The sequence below is a fragment of the Drosophila teissieri genome, chromosome 2R (assembly GCF_016746235.2).
Source record: "Drosophila teissieri strain GT53w chromosome 2R, Prin_Dtei_1.1, whole genome shotgun sequence".
NCBI lineage: Eukaryota > Metazoa > Arthropoda > Insecta > Diptera > Drosophilidae > Drosophila > Drosophila teissieri.
This window is the reverse complement of record NC_053030.1, coordinates 21,369,714-21,390,652: the sequence shown is the minus strand read 5'-3', so window position 1 is coordinate 21,390,652 and position 20,939 is coordinate 21,369,714. Positions and strand designations below refer to the sequence as shown.

Sequence of the window (20,939 nt, the reverse complement as noted above, 5' to 3'; positions counted from 1 at the left end):
AATATTTTACAATAATATTGTAATATCGCGATTGCTGATTATACATAGGTATACATAATACGTACTTATGTGGATATATCGGAGATCGAAAGTATCGCAAAAACGTTTATTTATATAATTTCAGTGTATTGTATAATTCCATATTATCTGATCGAACGCATAACGAACTCTTTACACCGTACACTAAACGTTCATGGGACCGGGAAAACGGATCACGGATCTCTGATCACCAACGGGATGCCATCCTGCGCATCTTTTTCTTATTTGATTTGCCAGTTATATGCTATATGCTTCTTTAGTTTTGTTTGTGGGGAGTATGCTTGGTTTTTGTATATAATATTTTTTGCTGGATTGAGTTATGTCATGGTTGGTTATTTTTCACCCGGTGTCCGCTGGAAGGGATGGGCAGGTGTGGGTGTGGTCGAGGTCGTGGTTGTGGGCATGACTGGGGAATCTGTTCTACGTGGGGCGCCTTTTGATTATATCCTAGCTATACAAGAGCGCCTGAACACGCAAGCATAATCAGTATGTAAGAGTATGAGGCATATTTCGCTCGGACTCTTTCTCAGTCCACATCGTGATATATCTGGATTGGTGTGTCTTGTGTTCCGTCACCACATGCTATGTTAGTTGATCTATAAGAATGCAATAGAGAAGTTATGTATCAGTGGGATGTCGTGAGGGAATGGTGATTGTGAAGAACACCCAAACGAAAGATGAACTGCAATTTGGAAAACTCGAATGGTGTGCGATTTTACATGGATGTGTGCAAGTCTAACCCTGTGTGATGGATGGGCATGGAGCTGTCTAGGTGGAGGTGTCGTGGGTGCAGCGGTTCGGGAAGTATCTGTGTGTGTGTGCTTGGGATCGTATCTAGAGTCGGTCTCCTCTGATATTTACCATTCCCGCGGACAGAGAGTTGATGGCCTCTTCCACCGTCGGCTTGTGGCGATCGATTTTAGATGAGTTTATGGGCGAGAAGTTGTCTACGATTGCAAGCGTGAACGAATACACATATACAGATAGATATAGAAACACAAAAAGCGATTTCAAAGCAAATCTCAAGTGCCAATTACCGAGATCACCACTCGAACTGGAGTCCGTAAAACTTGGTGTGCCCTCTGTCCATGTGGGAGTGGAGCCCTCACCTGAAGCGGGCGGGGTCCAGGCCAATCCGCCGCGGGATCCGTACTGGCTGCTCGACGACGTGTCCACCGCCAGCAATGTATCCAGATGTACTTCCGAGACGCTGGTTAAGCAATACATCAATTAATTACATGTGTGATAGCTCAAATAGGGCTAAGGAACAGGAGCATTACTACCTCACAATGTCCTCCTTGTAGGAGCCTCGATAGGCGGGTCCGATGTTCATCTTGCGATCCAGATAGTAGGACTGCTGGTGCTGCTGCGACTGCTGGTGGTGCTGCTGATGGTGGTGGTGATGATGATGAGACCGGCGCCCTATCGACGAGGTGCTGTTCTTGTTCGAGCTGTCCTCGGAGATGTCGTCAAAGGCGGGGGGAGGAGTCGAGCTGCATGAGGGCGTTGTGCCTAGCAATACAATGAGCAGAGCAAAATATACAACGCGATGAGTGGCAGAAGTAGACAGTAGTAGAAAAGGGGTGGTTGGGTAGTTGGGTAATGGTGTAGTGTGGTAGTGGGTAAGCGAGGTGCAAGCGAGTAGCTAATCCCGTCCCTGTCCGCGTCCCGTCGATCCCTGGGTGCCGTCGCTCTCGGGTATCGTGGAGGGCGCTGCCTTGGGCGCTCGCCTCTTTCCCCGTCTCATCTGCTGTGCAGGAGGACTCCTCGCTGGCTCAATGATCGGCTCGGGAACCGTCAGCTTGGGTAGCGGTCTTCTGGGGCGCTGCGTCGCCTCCAGTTCCCGTTTGACCTCCAGAAAAGCACTGACCGACTGCAGCAGATTATCCTCCTCCGGCTGGTTCTCGCAATCCTCGCCACCGAGCGCCAAGTCCACGTAATGAAAGTAGCGCTTCCGCCTCTGTTGCCGCTGAAGCTTCTCTTGAATCCCTCGCCTGGGAGAACGCTGGCTGGGAATACTGCCCGAGGATCGCGAACGCCCCGTACGGTAGCTCTCCGCTCTGATCGGCGGAAAGCTCCGAACTATGGAGCCCACGGATGACCGATCACTGCGCGCCACAAAGCTGTTCTTGCGCTGGAAGAGGTCCACGTGGTTAAGCAGCCGTGGCTGCTGGCGCCGGAAGCTACTCTCCGATCGAGCCGTGGAGTAGGCGGAGTGCAGGGAATCCCGGCGCCGCAGCGAAGAACTTCGCAGTAGAGTAACCGTTGGGTCTGCCAGAGGGGCAGGTGGAGCGGATGGACCATATGGCCCACTGTCCGGAGCATCGAAGAGATCGTGCAGCTCCAACCAATCCTGGACATTGCTGGGAGAACGGCGATCTCCGAATCGCGGCATGCCCTCGTTCGCTGGCACCTGAAGGGTGTGGGTGTGTGCTGGTGCCGGGTTGGGATTAGTGGTGTGCGGTTCTGTACCTGGTGTCGTCCGATCCTGGGCATCCTTGCGCCGTGGCGAGCCGCGTGGCGGCACTGGCGGTGGCACTCGCGTCTTCAGATTACTGGCCGCCGGCGTACGCTGCTTGACGGGCGGTGGTGCTCGTTCGCTGGCGCCACTGGTGGTTGGTGGACCTGGGGCAGTTGCTCCTCTTTCGGCTCCGCCTGCCGCTCCCGCTGGCGTGGGCTCGGTGGTGGGCGGCTTGGCTGGCTGGTGAATCTTACCACTGCTGTGCGAGTGCGAGGCGTGAACCGCTGAAGAAATTGAAAGAGATTTAGCAAACTAATGAATAATCTAATCTTGAATAGCTAATAATAAATCTTTCTTATCTAGGAATTAATTTCTTTTCAAGTATATTCCTATGTAGATACATATTTTCTAGGATGCTCAACTTACGCCTGGAGGCCACCTCGTTGTCGCTGTCAATGGAGCGCTGAATGGCCTTGGAAAGGCTTTTTCTCTTCGAAGGCGAATGCTTAAGCGCTGCAAAAATGATGGAAATTCGGAAATTAGCTGCGAAAAACCTAAAGGTTGTTTCGATCGAAAAATAAGGTTCAAAAAGCATAGCACTTCCAAAGCAACTATGCGAAGCCAAGAGCAATACGGTTGCCAGGAGCCAAGGATACCAAGGATGCCAAGGATGCCGAGGATGCCAGGGATGTGAGGTCAACTAACGTGAGATTGAGAGGCATGCTTTGGCGTCCGTTTCGAAATAATATCATATAAAACCAAGTGGTGAATACAAAACATCGTTATTAAACACTATAAAATACTCGATTAAGAAAGGTGTAAGTAGAACTCAAGTGAGAGAGATAATCAAAAGTTATAAGTTAAAAGTTAAAAGACATCGACCATTCGTTTGTTTACCTATGTAGCTGGTCACCAAGGTACGAAATTTTCTGTGATTTCCCTTGATCTCTGGGAGATCCACTATATGCGTACGTAAGTGTGGGGTGAATGCATTCGAGACATGGCCAAAAAGAAAGCAGAGAACAGAGCGTTTTTTGGTTGGTGGATATTGATTCGATGTAGAGATACGGGTATCCCTTCAAATCGGCGTCTACTCAGGCCAAGTGTACCATATTGCATTTTTGCTGCACATCGATCGATTAACCAACATTAGCAAGCTACGAGTGTCTAAATGGTGTACGGTGTGTGTGTTCGAATGTAAATGGTGTGTGACAGTGTCTATGGCAAACTATCTACTCAAAAATGTCGGAAACCGGAACTGAGTGCTTGCATAACTCGGCCAACTGCACACAAAAATGCCTTACAGTACGAGTACTTAGCCCGACTTCCGCGACCGGTCCACTTACGGGATGGTATCTTGCGGAACACGGTCTTGGCCATGAAGTTTTGGAATCTTTGCGCATAGAACGAGGGCCGGCAGACCGATACGGTTTCCTGAAACAGTGCATATCAGTGGCAAGTCCTTGCTGGAATCTTCTACATTACCCCATCGTGTATGATGCTTTTGAATGTGTGCTCCAGCTTCTTTTTCAGCCTGTAGGATTGCAGGATGTCGATAATGCCGATGTAGAGCAGCAGGCGCTCGCCCTTCTCACTCCTTGCTGGGATCCCACCGGGTCTGGAATTGGGTTAAGTCATAGCATGTAAACTCGGCAATATGTGGCATCGAAACTGAATCACTCACGGCACATCCTCCTCGTCGTCGATGGGTTCACTCTCCGCCTGAATGCTCTCCATGGCCGTGGAGTGGGCCACCAGGCGCTGGCGATTCACGGACCTGTATGCCGCACTGGGTTAGATCTTTAGATTGCCCGAAGGTCTGTTAGTCAGCTGAGATACTCACTTATTTCTGCTGATGCCCGTGGCCGCATCCCCGTCCAGCGGATCGTCTACATCCACATCGGAGTCCTCGGCCAGCGGAGCCCTGAGCGGTTTTCTCTGCTCACTCTGCTTCTCCTTCAGCGCCACGTCCAGATTGTGGACGCCGAGGAGCAGGGAGTAGTCCATGATCTTGAAGGACTCCAGTACCGTGCAGTCGCGCTGAATGGTCTTGATCAGCGCGGCGTAGGTCTCGGCCTCCAGGAATATGCCGTTGGGATGCTGCTCCATGAAGTCGAGGTCCTTGTATGTGGGCGACTTCTTGGCACGCTCCGCCTTGTTGGCCTTGCGCTTGAACGTGGAGCCCTTGAGGTCGTACTTGAGGTGCATCCTTACGGACGAGGGCAGCAGATTGTTCATGACCACCAGGCGAATATTTTTGGCATTGCTCGTCTGCAGGCAGTACAATCCGAAGAACTTTGGCAATAGCGTGCGCGGATTTTGATTTAGATTCATATAGTAACTGAAACACATATTACAGATTTGAAATAGGTTTTCTGACAAGGATTTTTGGAGTCACCCACCCAGGCAGTAGTTTCTGTAAGAATTCACCCTCCTTGTGTTGCACCGTCTTTATGATGAACTCGTCGTCGGTCGTCAGGTAGAATATAGAGCCGGAAGCACCAGGATTGGACAGTTCCCGCAGCGGGGACGTGCACATGGACATCTGAAAGTATCGTCCATCAGTATCTGCCGACTTGGAATGGAACCAGAGAAGCACTCACCATAAAATCATCTGGCTCAATGCCAAACAGATCCCGAAAGTAGCGAAACGCTATGGGCGCGTAGATCTTGTATCTGAACTCGCTGTAGTGGTGGGCAGGTGTAAGGCTAGATCCCTCTGGTGGAAAGGTGATGCTCTCGATTTCCCAGAAGTCCATCATAAGTAGATCACGCTTGGGCTTCGAGGCTAGACTGCCGACCTGCGAAGGATATTTCAAGATTACTAAGTAGGTGGAGAAGCAATACTCGCTCTGATACTTTGATGAAATCAACTAAAATGTCCAACGAAAGTTTGTAATCCCGCCCAGAATCCTCAAGTACATAGATCTATAACAGTAGCTTACAGTGTGCTGGATTCCCAGTTGGATGGAGCCCATGATCTGCGACGTCTGGATCTTCTTGTACGTAATCTCGCCGCCCTCGCCGACGCGTCTGTGGCCAATCTTGCGCTCCTTGTCCGCCTTGCTGGACGCTCGGTTGGCTCGGTTGCCCAGCTGGTTGGGATGGGATGGGATGGGAAAGTAATTGACCCGATTAGTTTGAATGGGAGTGACCTCGAGGCCAAGACGGATGTACTTACGTCGGGCGATGAGTTTCCCACATGGTCGGTGGAGGCTAAAGAAAGACGGAAAGAGTTCATTATTAGGAGTCATGTTTAATTCAGGCCATGACGCAGTCGCCTGGTCAATCACCGCAACTTGAACTTGGGGACAGGACACCCTCTCACCCACCAGTCGCGCGTGTGACTTTCTTTTGTTATCAATCCAAAAATATAAATAGGAGCCGATGGAAGTCCGTCTGACAAGTGCGGCGGGGGTGGAAGTGGATTCACACTCACGCTTCTTTCCCTTCGCGCGAGACACATGCGCCAGGGGCATTTCCATTCGACAGCGACAGTCATTGATTTTTTTCACGCTGGGAAAAGTGACGGGGTCTGTGGATAATAGTTACCATTGCTGGGCTCGGCCAGTTTCGCCTGCGACGCCGAGGAGCTGTCCATGTCGATGGTGTTGATGGTGTCGCCATCGCCGGAGGCCATCGTGCAGCTCCTGCTCCGCCGTTCTATTTCCTACTCTGGCACTCTTCCCACGTCCGCGGACTTCACTAGGACATTCTGGCTGGCTGGCTGGGATTCTGGACTTGGACTATTTGAGGGCTGCTGTCGCGTTTTCCGATCCTCGGAGATCCACGCGATTATCCAATCGAGTGGGCTAACTGGGTGGCAGGAACCTTGGCTCTCGTCTGGCGCTGGCGTCAACGTTTCTGCTGTCTACGGTGATGGTGATGTTGATGGCTCCTCTGCCACTGCTGTCATTTTCACTGCATACTCATAGGCACACTGGAAGGCTGGAAGGTCGGCAGGGCTGGAAGGGTGTGCGCAGGAACAGGCGCAGGGCTGCATTCGCAGTCAGACGCAAGTGCGGAGCATCCGCACTTTTGTAAAATCCGCAAATAACAATGTTTATAAGACGCAAATATGCCCATATATTATATATGTAAATAATAAATGTATTAACATTATTTTCCTTGTAAAGCCCATGTGATTTAAAAGTGTTAAACAAATATAATTGCGTTTCAATTAGTCCTGTGATTTTTTTTTTATTTTATGACTTGATTGCAAGCTCTACAGCGTAATTTTACAATAAAAATACAATTTCAAAATTTATTTAGTTGTTTTAGCAAAGAAAAACGACGACGAAGGCGGTTGGTTTAATGCACTTTTAATGTTTCTTTTCGTATTTTTTTTATTAGCGTTTCTGTACTCAATTAGACCTATACATCGTATATAACTATCATATATATTTTATTTATGTGGTAAATATATGAATACAAGAATTTCTTGTTATGCTTTACTGTTGTCCTTTTTTGTCTTTATGGGTTCGTTTGCTTACGCATTGTGGTGTTTGTTTTTGTTTTTGTGTTTCGTTATCCTTACAAATACATGCATGTACAAAATAAGCGCTTTTTTTTAAAAATACCGCAAAAAATTACGTTTATCCATTAAAAGTCTATTAAAATTAAGGAGTATCAAAGTTCCTAGTTCAAACATAAAAACGAATGTAGCCTACATAAGAGGACTCTACCAAACTAACTGCTTAGAGCTAAGGATGCTATGGACATGACTACGGCGACCGTTGTCCACTTGCGTTGTATAGTTGAGGCCTTATCTGTAAGGAAGAAAATTGTGCAAATATAATTAATTTTGTTAACTTTAATAAGAGTTTTTAAATTCTTGGCGTCCGTAAAGGACGCACAGGCGGGCAGAGAAACGGACAGATAACAAGGCTGGTGAATTCTGATTAAAATATATTTTTCTGTAGGTTCGAGAACACTTTCATTTACAGGTTATATATTTTTAAACAAATCTAGTTTGCTACTGGTGTGCCATCGACAAATATCTTGTCCTTATAAGCAAAGTGTAATCCAGGCTTACCTGTACTTACCATAAAAAATAGTCTCCCGTCGCTTGGTGTAGTTGGTGCCAACTAGGATGAACGCACAGGTGATCGGGGTGGGGGACTCGAGTTGATCTCTAGGAATGCGGGTGCGTACGGTCATGCTATAGAGGCCACTGGGGTCCTGGTCCAACTGCGTCAGCACCGAGTCCAGTATGTGGGTGTCAAACCTGCGGAGTTAACGATTAGGTCCTGCTGCTATTCGATTTCACAGGCCATAATGGCCGGACAGTGGATCCACTTACATGACCGACAGCATGGGTTGCGGAAAGACGTGCTGGACCGCACACATGACGTCCACGTCCATACGCGAGCCGCTCATCCGCGCTTCCAGCATGAAATCCGATTCAGGAACTGTCGCAATCCGAGTAGATTGGGCGGTTGGAGTGTGGTGGAGCCGGCAGACAGGAGCCGAAAGACAAAAAGTCGTGAGAATTAATCAAGTGTCAAACTAAACAACGAAACAAAACAATACCAAACAAAACAGTGTCCCAAAGAAAAGCACAAAACAGCAGAAAACAGCATAAAACAGCACAAACAAGCCGTGGTTCCGGACACCGCAGCGACTGCCACATGACACGCATGCAAATATGAAAGCAAATCACACGTGCCACACAGCCGGCGCCCAGCACCTGCACTGGCAAAAAAACTACAGACCCTAGCATTTAATAGAGGACCTCGATTGAGCACGCGCTGACTAAGCTAATTACAGTGGCCCCGATGTCCTGGAACACTGAAAACAAACTCACGTACTCACTAAGTTTCGTATTCAAACATTAGTTATGGATATGCTGAGTAATCAAGCTGATAAAGTAATATTGGTATTTTAAGTATTAAAACATATAAAATAGGATAGAATATACTCTTCTTAGTTATTTAAAAAGGGATGCAAAATGCAGTGCGTTGGAAATATAAATTAGAACTGCTGAGGCACAAGATAATATTCAAGAGCATGAATGCTAATAGTGGAGCAGCACAAAGGCCACCGCATTCGAGTAAGGCCCTGCCGGCTTTTGTTAATGGCTTTAAAGTACATAAATCATAATTTTTGTCTCCCTGTGTAAACCCGACCCGAGCCAAGAACACCTATGCAAACACACAAGGGACGGGGGCCCAAGTCAAGATGGGGGGCGGGGAGGCCAAGTGGGCAGGTTACCCGGCAGAGCCAGAGGCAAAAACCAGAGGCATAACCACCACCTTAGACCTTTCGACCCCCACCTCCACCTGCTACCCAAGCCGTATCCCATTCCTATACCCATTCCCATACCCATTCCCATACCCATTCCCATTCCCATCGCCACCGCACATCTTTCACCGCCGATCCTTTTGCTTTTCGCTGTGGTCGTGACACCCACCGATTATTTGCAGGCGGGCACTCCGCTTATCCGTGGACTCGAAGGTCTGCACCGCACAGGTATACTCCCCCGTCATGTTCCAGTCGGGATTCTTTATCGATATAACACCGGGACTGCCCTCCATAGTAAATATTTTGGTGTCTATCTTCGACTTCATGAAGCCCTACAGTCGCAAGCACAAGAACAAGAACAAATCGAAGACGGAGACGGAGACAAAGACAGGGTTCGATTAATCTTAATTAATTCGGTGCGAGCAAAGACCCCGAGTGACTCACCATGGCGAACCCCTTGACCGACGGTATCCACTGGTAGATGGAGTGGTTGTTGAACAGCCACTTGAGGACGAATCCCTGCTCCCGCGGCCCGATCTCCACCTCGCAGTCGAGCACCAGAGGATCGGGTTCGTGGTCCCGGAACAGCGTGTAGGTGCGTGGCACTCGCAGGTTGGTGATGCGCACCGACTGGGTGACTGTGACGCCGTGGGGCAGGAGGAGGAGTTCAGGATTAGTTCGGTGGACCGCGAACGGTGTGTATGCGGGAACTGCTCACCCGTGAGTAACGTGAGCACGGCCAGCAGCGTGGCACGTAGCCCTCGTCCTCGCCAGCCCGCCATGTGGGCCGACTAGTTTGCCTCTGCGTCGCTGGGCACTCCAGATCCTCCTGTCGCACCTGATCCTCCCGTTCCGCGGGGATGCGCCGTCGTTGTGCGTGGCAGTGAATACCTCTGTGGCTTGGACGTTATGCTACTTATGGTGTGGTGTGTGTTGTCTGTTTGCGACTTGCGCTTTTATGTGGATACATGGGGGCCTTTGGTTGCAGTCATTATCACCAATCTCATCACAGCAGCAGCGGCAGGGGGATGCTTTTTTCCGGGGATACGGGCACTTGGCTGGCACAAACTTTTCTCGGCCCAACGAGCTCAGCAACTCGGACGCGGCAGCTCCTCGCAGGACATCTTCCGCTGCGAGTCACAACTATGGCAATCTCCTTTTATGGCCCGGGCCATTTAAAGTTTTGCCCACACAGGACACTTTTTGTTAGCGAAAAATCGACTTTTTGCAGTCCACATAGACGAACATCTACGGCTGCGATAGTGTGTGCGTGCGGGCGGAGAGGAGTGGAGTGGAGTGGAGCGGAGTTAGAGTAGAGTCCGCGGGGGCGAACTGTGCCAAAATGTGGAGTTCGTACTCTCGGCGTAGCGCGTGAGTTCTGCTGGCGGATACCAATAGTTGGTGTTGGTATCTTCTGCGGCACACTGTTGTCCCGCTTCCAGGCGCAGCTTTCCTATGTTTTAACACTGGAAGCGGCCACAGGACGCTCCGCGGAGAGCGGAGCTTTCGTTTGGTAGTGCTGATTTCGAAGCGTTCTATGGCGGCACAACCTCGTCCTGCGCCACAACAGCTGAGCGGTGGTCACTGCGCAGGCGCTAAAGCTGAACTGATTTCCAGGCAGGGGTGCCACACCTGGACAGGTTTGCTGGGCGCTAAATTCAAATAAGCGGGGGTGTTTTATTGAAAACAAAAGGTAACAAAGGAAGGTAGAGATACTGTCACTGGCAGGATCCTTTTAACCATAAAAGTAACATAATTTTACAGATACCTATCAGATTACAAGAAACTAAAGGTTTCAGTACCTACCCGTCGAACATGTTTGCCTTGTGCGTGTAAACTATTATTACGTTGTTGTTTATTCAATTTTCAATAACATCAGCAAAATTCTTAGTCTAATTTATAGTTAATAGTGTTCCTCTTGCTTGGATGTGTTACAGTTACACGCAGACGCAGACGCACACGCACACATACACATGATTAGTACTTGCATGGTAGATATGGGTCTAGAGCCTGGAGTCCAGAGCCCCGAGTCCAGGCCCCAAGAATTCGCGTTAAAAGTATGCTATAGACGTGCAATGCATCAGATTTACATAGATATTACGCGCAGATATATGTATAGTACGTAAGTGGACTGGCAACTATAGCGTTGACTTCGATTTGGTCGCATTTAAAAACTCGTGTGCTGGCTCCTACATCCTACGGATACACCTACTGATCACTACTTGCTGCTCGGATTGGATTCCTGGGTGGTGCTGGTGCTGGTGGTTGATGTTATGGTGTTTGGGGTGGAGTGTTAAAACGTGCTTAGATCGAAACTGAAATCACCGTTCAATGGACTGTACACAAGCCGATTGGTTCACCCGAGTGGGAATCCCGCCTAGTCGCTGGCCTCCTCCTGGCTGGCACCGCGATGCAGGTGGTGGCCAATCAGCGTCTCGATGCGGAAGTCCTTGGCGCTGCTCTGTTTGCTGGTCCGCAGCACCAGGGGCTCGCTATCGAAGCGTCTCCGTGGACTGGAGTCGGACTCCGCGGCATTCTCAAAGATCAGCGCATCCGGCGGCGCATCCAGGCGATTTGTACAGGCGCTGTCCACCGAATCGGAGATGTGTGAGTCCTCCTGCTCATTGCCGCTCTCTACGTCGATCTTGTCCTCGCAGGAGTCGTCATCGCCCTCGGCTTCCGCATCGGCCTCTGTGTCCGCGTCGTCGTTGTACACATTGAGATCCATGTAACCACCGCCGGCGGACAGTCGTTCGGCGTAATCCCTGTGGCCGGGCATACCCGCAGCACTGGCCACCGTCGCCACATCGAAGGCGTAGGGGCTTTTGTACTTGGAGCCACGGCTGCCCTCGGATCCACCGCCTGCTCCTGCGGAGCCGCTGCTGTGCGGTAGTGCGTCCAGGGCATCCACCCCGCGACCGCGATTCATGAAGGGCAGTCGGTCGAACTTGTCGCCCGACTGACTTCCCTGGTAGAAGGATGCCTCGGCATTCGCGAAGAAGTTGAACTTCTTGTCCGCCCGCAGTGCTGAGTCAAAGACATCCGCCGGATTGTGGACCACATCGAAGTCCCTGCTCCCATTGAAGTTGGGCACATTGAAGTGCACCGGCACGAGGGGCACGGGCTTGCGGATCCAGAACGGAGACAGCGTGCCAAAGACCGCCGGAAACGAGAAGCGCTGCATGGTGGGCGCCCGCTTGTAGCGCTTCCGGCGGCGCAGGAAACTGCCGTTGTCGAACATGTCCTCCGCCAGCGGGTCCAGCGTCCAGAAGTTGCCCTTTCCGGGATTTCCCGGCTCGCGTGGCACCTTTATGAAGCAGTCGTTCAGGCTGAGATTGTGCCGGATGGAGTTCTGCCAGGCGGGGAATTTGTCCTTGTAGTATGGAAAGCTACAAGTGAATGGCATAGGTTATTTAAAATGATTTCGAAAGTATTGCTATTTAATAACTAGGAGTATTTCCTAATTTATTTATATTAACATGAAAATGGGTAACCAGTAAGAACTACCAGTTGTTATCAGTAAAAACTTTTAGAGAATAAGAAATATATTACTATTATATTTAAAAGTGTATAATATTTGAAATCGGTAACAGCACTGAATGTCTCTTCTTTTCTACATCTTTAATTTGTATTTTATGTTTTTCACAAACTAACAACGCTACAATCGGCGAAGGAAACAGTACTTTTAAGCATCTTTGACTTAATGATCTCCTTTACACAACTTTTTGGTTGCAAAAATCCAACTATTCCTTCTCCATTCAAGGATCCACTTAGTTCACAAAACATGGAATGCGAATAAGAGCACTCACCGCGACATGATGAAATCACAGATCCCGCTGAGCGTGAGCTTCTTGTGCGGCGACTGGAGAATGGCCATGGTGATTAGGGCTATGTAGGAGTAAGGTGGCTTCACCAGTGGCCCGCCCGAGGATCCCGAACCGTCGCCGTTGCCGCCGGCGGCACCACTGCCGCCCATGGACGACGGCTCGATGTCGCTGTCGTCGCAGCCCATGGACATGGCATCTGCGGCGGCGGCGCGCGAGGACGCACTGCATCCGATGCCGTTGCCGCCGGAGGAGCCGCCTCGTGAGCTTTTGATGAGCGGCGGCGAGAGGGAGACGCTGTCGTGCAGAGTGTGCATGGGATCCGTGCTGGTGTGCATGCTGTAGCGGGTATACACTGTAGTCTATTCGAGTCCGCGAACTGGACTCACTTAATTTAGAGGACGCAACACTGTTATTTGACTATTTTGCTCAGGAACTGTGTTCGTTTTGGCGCTTCACTTGCATCACTTGCTTCACTCGGCATTTGCATATGCTACGCGATTTCAACTGGAATTTGATATTTTCCTTTACGTTTCCGGTTGCGTTAACCGTTAGCCGTAAACCGTTCGCTGTGACCGTCGTTTCCGGTTTAGCTGCTAGGGTAAACTGTACATATGGCCAGCAGCGGTGTGGAAAGTGGAAAGTTGGCTAGCGCCTAGTCCGTCGTCGTGTCCGTTGAAGGCGGAATCCGCTGGCCAAATGTTAACTGAATCGCAACGAAAACGAAAATCTTCTCGCCCAAAATGTTTTTCTACATAACTCAAACATTTATTTATGAAAAACCGCTGCCATTGCCGCTGCCGCTGACGTTTCCCTGAGCTTTTGTGTCGCCGTTGCTGTGTTTTCGTATCTCGAATAACTGTGATTCTACTGCCGACGTCGCCGTCGCCGCTGGCAGAGCATCCTGACAGCATCCTGGCCGCATCCTGGCTGCGCCCCGACAGCATCGCAGCAGTGCGAGAGAGAGCAAGCGAGCCCGGCCAGGCGTCTCTCTCTAGCGGGGGATGGGTTCATATCCTGCGAACCAATCTATGCGAACTCGCTCGTGCCATCCCGCTCCCACGCGCTGCGAGTCCTTACAAAATGGTGGAGAGCCCTGGCTGTAAATGCGATATTTGTGTTTTCCTCTCTCCAAGCGGCGGCAAATTGGCAGCGACTGCAGAAGCCAACAGACGCGTCGATGACGGCGGCGGCGGGTGGTGGAGGGGGAGATAAACATTTTGCGCAAATTTAGATACCTTTTGCCGCTTTGACGTCGTGGCTCTTAATAATGTTTCATTATGTCAGCCACATGGAGGCAGGCGTCCATCCCCCCGCCCTCGTTTCTGCCACCCACTCTGCTGCTCTGCCCCAAATGTTATGCTTCAAATGTTGGCATTTTTATGTGCGAATGTTTTTCTAACCGTATGTCGACGTTTCTTGGTTGCTCTCGGTCTCGCAATCCCGTTCCCAGCCCTCTGCTCCTATGCACAGCAAGAAAAAATGTTTGGAGCCTAATTATGTCCTTGATTATGTGAAGTCCAAACTTTAAAAATCTTACTTGAGGTAAGTAACGAGCTTATAACCGCTTTTCTCTCCAGTTGGAGCATTGAAATGGTACTATTATTTTTACTATTTAAATATACATTATATATTGTGGATTTTCTAACCTAAATTTATAAATAAAATTAATAAATATATCTTCTAAAACTAAAAATTTTATGAGCAGCAGTGGATCTTCAGCAATGCGAAAAAAACCTTTTAATAAACATAAACTTAAAGCTATCCAAATGTAATATGGTGATACACTATAGATAGTATTGATAATATATATAATATTGGGTTTTTCTCGGTACCTGTTATTTGGGTGTGGAAGTGAGAGGGAATTGGAAGCGCCATTTTCCCCAACATCCTACGAGCGCAGTGGATATACAGGAGTGAAAGAGAGAGAGAGCAGTAGAGTGGGTGGTGGGGCGTACATGTGTTTTTGCTGCTTTTGTACTTGTATCCAAGTGAGTTTCGTACTATTTCTCTTTTTCATTTTCATTTTCGCTGTTTTTGTTCTCCGGTTGTTAGACATTGTTGTTGTTGCCATTGTTGTTGTTGGGCATTCAGTGTTTGGAGCCTTCCCTTTTCAAATTAAACATTCAGTAGTCACTTTTATTTGTTGTACTTTGTTCAAATTAGTTTTCCAGTTTTGCGGAAGTTACCCACACACAGCCAAACACTCAGTCACTCACACACACACACACACGTAGGCACACACACACACAGATGCAGGGAAACAGACACAAATACAATAAGGGCCGCCATCTTCGCATTCAGGACAATATTGATGTCGCTTCTTTCACTCTTGGCATCGTTTTCATTATTCTATTTTAGCTTTGCCACCCCAAAATCCCCAATTCCACCCCCCTGTTTTTCCCCATTGTTACACTTACGAATCAATGATTTTTTGGCCAGATTTTTAGGGGCGTGGCATCGGCCATCGGTATGTATCTTTATCCAGCTTAGTGGTGTTGGTATAATCGGGGGCATAAATAGAAGGGTGTATATACTTACATGGGGTCTTTTCCGCTCTGTCCGCTTACCAATTTGGAGGCGGAAAATTTATTGAGGCTTTTCCTGGTACTTTTATGAGCAAACAGAACATTTCATGGCTTCCCCACCGAAATTGGTTGGACACAAAATGCAATCAAGTTGCTCGAAGTTCACGCTTAACATGTTACGGAACTTTGACCACATTACCCGTTTAACTATTCAAGCAAAAAGGTACCCAATTACCGAATTTTATTATATTATATATGGACTCTAATGACAAAAAACAGTATTTGATTCCAACTGAAGTCAGCATAAATATATGTGCAGCTTTATCAGTAGAATGGTTAGCAACAATGCTGTTCTAGGGGATAATCTATCTATATCATCCATTGCAACTCCCCTCGAAAACTTTAGACCACTTTATCCCCTAGCGAATTCCTTTCCGAAAATATCGAAAATATTTGCTCTTTCAATCCACTTTTCATTACTTATCCGCCTGCTCAATAGTTGCCATGGCAATTAAACGATGCCAACTAGGCACATCCGACCCCGCCTCCTAAAGCCACTATCCAGGGCCAATCCGTGGTCACAGCCGTATCCATGTCCCCTGTCGGACTACGGTTAATCGCCGCCTAAGCGCGGCAGGAGTCCGGACGAAGGAAGGACTGGAAGGACCAGTTGAGCGTAAGGATGCGGTGCAGTGAAGCTTTCGCAGGGGAACAATTAACTTATGGCCAAACAATAACGCCGAGGAATGCACGCTGACAGGAACCAGCCACCAGGAGCACCACATCCTGCTCAGCCTCACTAGCCAGCTCCATCTCCAGGCTATATATATATCCTTCGTCCTCATACCGCGCTGCAGCAAACAGCGGCATGATCCAGCAATAATCCCTCTTTTGTCAGCAAATTTATTGCACACAAGCAAGCCAGCAAAGGATGTGCCAAGCGGATGAAACGGAGCGCTCAGTGGGCAGCAGGAGGGGGGGAAGGACTACGGATTGGTCGGGATTCGGGATTGGTCTCTGGCTTGGATGAGCCCAGACTCTGACAATACAAATTTTTATTGCGAAATCTGCAAAAGGCAAATAAAAGATTTGACACTTGAATTGCTTTGACTGCAAGGATTCGGCAAGGACAATCGCCTCTTTTGGCTCAAACAAAGGACACAGTTGCTAGCCACCAAACGATGGTCCGTCTTCGTTCTACACTGGCAACAAAAAAGGCTTAGAATACTACTACACATTCATAATATTTGTTGAGGTCTAAGATATTTTAGAGCATTTGTATTTTAATATTTAAAATTATTACTTATTAGTTGGGATTAATTTGATTTTAAATTTATCATAAGAATTATCACATATTAAACACTTTTTTTAAGAAGGAGGTTACATGCATATATCTTTCGGCCAGTGTACATCTGACGAAGGAGCTCCCCACTAATTTGCGCTTGAGATGGCGCATCCTGCCGCATCCTGTCGCATCCTGCATCGATGGACGGCATCTGTGGGTCGGTGGCACCTGCTGGATCGCAAAGGCAAACACTTGAGGCCGCGTAAGAAGCGATGGCAGGTTTAATAGCTTCACTTCTTATGTGATTATTAAATCTTTGAAGTATCTGAAGCGCTGAAAACAAGCGAGGCTGGGGAAGGAGTCTGGTCGTGGGAGATACACATACAGGCACTTGAATACTTGAGTGACGCTCAATTTGATGGACAAGGACGTCGAGCAGCAGCGGGCAAGCCACCCCATGATTGCCAGGACAATGGGAAAAATCACAGCAGGCAGCGAGTAAATTGCACAACTGCAGCCGCAAATTCTGTTTCGGGATCTCCGTTCTCCAACCTGCCAACAAGTGGCAGGCACAACAATGGATTCGATTTAAGCATCCTCGCTGCCATACTGCCTCGCTGTCCCGTCCCGGATCGCAATCCTCCGGACGAGCTGGAATATTTCACGCTCGATTTATCCCGGCTTTTTTGTACCAGAGGAGGGTTGGAATGGGACAAACAGCAAGTGCCACACACCAATGTTTCGTGGCTCATTTCATTCAGTTTTGTTCATTTGATGTGGATGATGATGATGACGAGAATGGTGGTGATGATGGTGGTGATGCCTGTGCCTAAGCCTCTTGTTTGGCGGCAATAAAAATCGAGCACCGTGTGCCTAAGCCTCCTCGGGAACCCACTCCACTACACACCACACCACACCACTCCGCTCGGCGGAGGACGTCAATTTCTCAATTCATAAATAAAACGCAAAGCCCTTTCAATGTGTCAGCACAAGTGTGGAAATTACTGGGCGGGTGGAAATGTGGAAAAGTGGGCATCGTGTGTTATTGTTGTTTATTTGCCGTTGCTGCTGGATCTGCCTGAGCCACCTATAACCGCAGCCAAAGGATTTCATTGCTCTCCACTTCGAATGGCTGTGCATCGTCGAGGAACTCGAGCCGGGTACTTGGATCGCATTAAGTTGATTTATTATGCAGCGCAGAATTCAATTAAGTGGGATGATTGTCACTTGTCCGTATGCCACGAAAGCAAAACTCCCTGAATATGGGATTGGTTACCCACTTTTGGCTTTTGCTCTCTTAACTGTTGGGGCGTGGCAGCCTCCAGCAATTTGGACAGTTGGTAATAACCATCTAGAATCGTTTCCCCTTTTCCCCTTTCCCGATTTCAACGTGGTCACGCACAAGCCGTGAAAGATAATCGTCTATTTGTTTTGGTTGCGAGGATTATGAAGTCAAAATGAGAAGGGATTTGCACAAATTGGTTTAGGATCATTGAGCTTAGGACCCCACGTAGGCCAAATGAAATCGGCGTGGAAGCTGAAACATCTGCTAAGGTTTTTTGCATCTGAAAATATAGGGTTTTAAAATAAAGCATGATCAAGTGATGTGTTTTTAAGGTAGTTCCTCATTCAAAGATAGCTATTTTTACTAAATATCGTATGCGTAAGGGGGAAAACCCAATTCCTTAGCCTTTTTCAATAAGTCTGAGTTGTTGGATATCTCTATTAGTTGCTCATCCGTAACCATGACAAACGTCCACAAAAGGGATAACAAATCACACCCAGCGACTCTTGAGCGAAACCAATTTAAATCAAACCGAAAAGTATCAAATTGGGAAAAGTTGCAAGTGGAAAACCGAAGGATGGTGCAAGACACGTCCACGTAGTTGTATTCGGGGGCACGTGTGGCACGTGGATGAGTCCTTGATGGATGTCCGGGCGTCGGGTAATTTACACTTCCCACCAGGACGAAGCAGCTCACTGGGGTGGAATGAGGAGGCGAGGAGTGCCGCCTGTGGAATTTCATTAAACAATCGTTAGTGTAAATCAATTTGTTAGATCAAAGCCATGTGGGCGACATGGCGACAAATGAAAAGAAAATACAGGGCACACTGCCCGGATATGGACACCCGGAATCCCGTAGATATTACCAATTTGCGCTGCAAATGAAATGCGAACAATAAATATTTGCCTGCTCTGATGAGGACATCGCCATCGCCATCACCATCACCAGCAAGTTAACACGTGGCCCACGGACCGCGAAGTGCGAACACGTGCGGAATGGCATCGCGGAGCTATCAGTGTCCAGAATCAACAATATTGAATGTTGTGCCAACTCCTCGGCCAGGAGCAGCAGCTGGAAGAGTTCAATTTGTGACCCAAAGCTTGCATATATAATTCTGCTCAGTTAAGCACGAAAGGTATTTAATTAAACTTTAACCTGGAATTATAAATATAACTATTTACTTTATATGGTAAGCAGCAACATTTATTTAGTGATAAATCTTGTAAAAAACTTCTGAGGAAGTTATTGACGTAGCATCATAATTTGTAGTTACACCTTTCAATAGATGTTAAGAAGCATTTCCACTTTCTTCTTGGCCAGTTTCCACATGCAGGCGGCAAATCTGTATTCCCATAATCGCATTAGGTCGCCAGTCGGATGAGCACTAAATCAAAATCGTCAGCCACTACCCACCCACTCAATAAAACCCATCACCCAGCACCCGAAGCACCCATTCAGCCATTTGATTGTCATTGTCCTTCAGCTGGAGTACAAGCGTTTGAAATTTAATTTAACGCATTTACATGCAGCTTAAGATCTACGGCCGGCCTCGGGCCATGGTAAACAAATCAGATGTATTTAGAGGAGTGAACCGAGCCCAGCTCAAACAAAAAAGGGAAGCGAATGGGATTTTCAGGCCGCGATGAGCAGGAGCATGAGCATGAGGAGGAGAAGGACTCAGAATCCTGCGCACATTTGCGGATGAGATCGGAGGGTGGTTCGGCTGAGGTCGCCCGCTTGGAGCGAGTTGAAAAACTCAATATTTGAATAACTTACTACCGTGTGGAGAGCAAACTTTCAAGTGAAGAACGAGGACACTGGCGGGTCGCAAAAGGACAATTATTTGCTTACGCGTTGTCATTCAAATTGTTCAAATTGAGTTTTAATGTTGGGCGGTGCGCGTAATCCAGTAAATCCCGTTCCTCCTCCTTTCTCGGATCGCCGGAAATGCAAGTGGTGGCTCGATGGCCTGCTGTCCTGCTGCCTTGCTATCATGGCAGTCATGTGGGCACCATTATTTGCTCTATCACGTTCGCATACTAAAAGTTATGAGGACATTATATGTACAGCCGTAGTAAACACAAATATCTATAATCCCCGCCCCTGCGGGCATTCCGTGCGTCATTCCGGCCGAGTTTGAAGTTCGGAGTTCGGTGTTCCGTGCTCCGAGTTCGAACTCGAGCTGGATACACATGTACGGGCGTAATTGTTTGCAGATGTCCTTAAATGTCGTGAGAATATTCAGTTGGTTTTCCTCTCCTGTCCGTTGGCCCCCTTTTTGTTTTGTGTATCTTAACCGGAGGAGCACGCCTGTTGCGCCTCCCGATGCTGAATATTAGTTTTCAGATACTCGGGATCCTCAACTAGGCATTACCCAGTACTTCTTTGATACGTCCATCAAATCGATTCAGGACCTTACATACATTTTCATTCAAATAAACTAGCTATCGATTATCAGATACCTGCCACTTTGCTAGTGGAACTGCGACGGATATGGATATATGCAAAATAGAAACACGGACGGAAAAGGATAGTAAAGCTCGGCTAGTAGTCCTGGTGAAGAATATATATTCTTTATAGAGTCAAGAACCCTATCTTGTACCTGCTGCATACTATATTCCTTAAAAATATTATACGCTTTTTTATTAAACTAAGAAAGTTACTCTCTGTGACAAACATATCAGAATTATAGAGTATTATCACAAATAATTGTATAGAATTTATTAAAAATAATATTTTTTTTATTATTAAGTTCAAGTTATGCGATATACATATATAAAACCTGTATGTCCTTTTGATGACTGTTGCAAAATATGCAAATATGTGCAGATAAGGTATATCTGGTAATACATATGCATAAAAAAATAAATTTAATAAAATTCAAAAAATGAATTTAATATATGTAGACGCATGTAAAAGAAGCCATTGGTAGATGACAGCTTTTATGAGAGCCTTTAATTAATTTTACCGTGCTGCGATGGAAGAGGATTCCCCCCCGGAAAGTCCGGTAATCCATTTTCATTTGAGGTTTTATGGCTGGCCATATTACCCAGCTCCGCAGGTCCTGTGCAATTTCCATATTATTCCAAATCCGAATCGTTGCCTCAAGTGTTTTTGCGCAGAAAACTGTAATTTTTATTCATTTCCAGGACGCAGTCTGAAGTGCCTGCTAAACGATTATTAGCAATTTGATATAACTGCATGTAAGTACAACACGAGAACAAGTCAACAACGGATTCGCCTGCACACACACACGCACACAGACACGTGTGGC

The 20,939-nt window shown here is 47.7% G+C and overlaps 3 protein-coding genes across 8 annotated transcripts; all 3 read right to left on the bottom strand.

Moving 5' to 3' along the window:
* Positions 1–83: 83 nt before the first annotated feature.
* Positions 84–6,510, bottom strand: LOC122612155 (phosphatidylinositol 4-phosphate 5-kinase type-1 alpha). Of its 6 annotated transcripts, none has more exons than XM_043785582.1 (16): positions 6,053–6,491; positions 5,682–5,716; positions 5,446–5,595; positions 5,104–5,301; positions 4,903–5,045; positions 4,344–4,841; positions 4,185–4,289; positions 3,986–4,118; positions 3,847–3,934; positions 3,398–3,460; positions 2,927–3,013; positions 2,512–2,784; positions 1,323–1,551; positions 1,077–1,249; positions 901–986; positions 84–635 (listed from the first exon to the last, which is right to left on the bottom strand). In XM_043785582.1, exons 1-16 carry the CDS (start codon positions 6,138–6,140, stop codon positions 627–629), a joined length of 2,358 nt encoding a protein of 785 aa, XP_043641517.1. In that variant the 5' UTR covers positions 6,141–6,491; the 3' UTR covers positions 84–626. The 6 variants fall into 6 exon arrangements, with proteins under 6 accessions (XP_043641517.1, XP_043641518.1, XP_043641522.1 ...); XM_043785583.1 differs by having other exon boundaries at positions 4,185–4,277; XM_043785587.1 differs by lacking the exon at positions 901–986 and having other exon boundaries at positions 1,149–1,249; positions 6,053–6,492.
* Positions 6,511–6,930: 420 nt separating this feature from the next.
* On the bottom strand, positions 6,931–10,026 carry LOC122614279. Its single transcript, XM_043788818.1, has 6 exons — positions 9,462–10,026; positions 9,188–9,381; positions 8,913–9,075; positions 7,803–7,911; positions 7,546–7,727; positions 6,931–7,269 (listed from the first exon to the last, which is right to left on the bottom strand). The coding sequence occupies exons 1-6, from the start codon at positions 9,523–9,525 to the stop codon at positions 7,190–7,192; spliced, it is 792 nt and encodes a 263-aa protein (XP_043644753.1). The 5' UTR covers positions 9,526–10,026; the 3' UTR covers positions 6,931–7,189.
* A 1,094-nt stretch (positions 10,027–11,120) lies between these two features.
* On the bottom strand, positions 11,121–12,905 carry LOC122614683 (fork head domain-containing protein FD3). The gene is made up of 2 exons (XM_043789300.1): positions 12,553–12,905; positions 11,121–12,132 (listed from the first exon to the last, which is right to left on the bottom strand). Exons 1-2 carry the CDS (start codon positions 12,903–12,905, stop codon positions 11,121–11,123), a joined length of 1,365 nt encoding a protein of 454 aa, XP_043645235.1.
* Between the last annotated feature and the right edge of the window lie 8,034 nt (positions 12,906–20,939).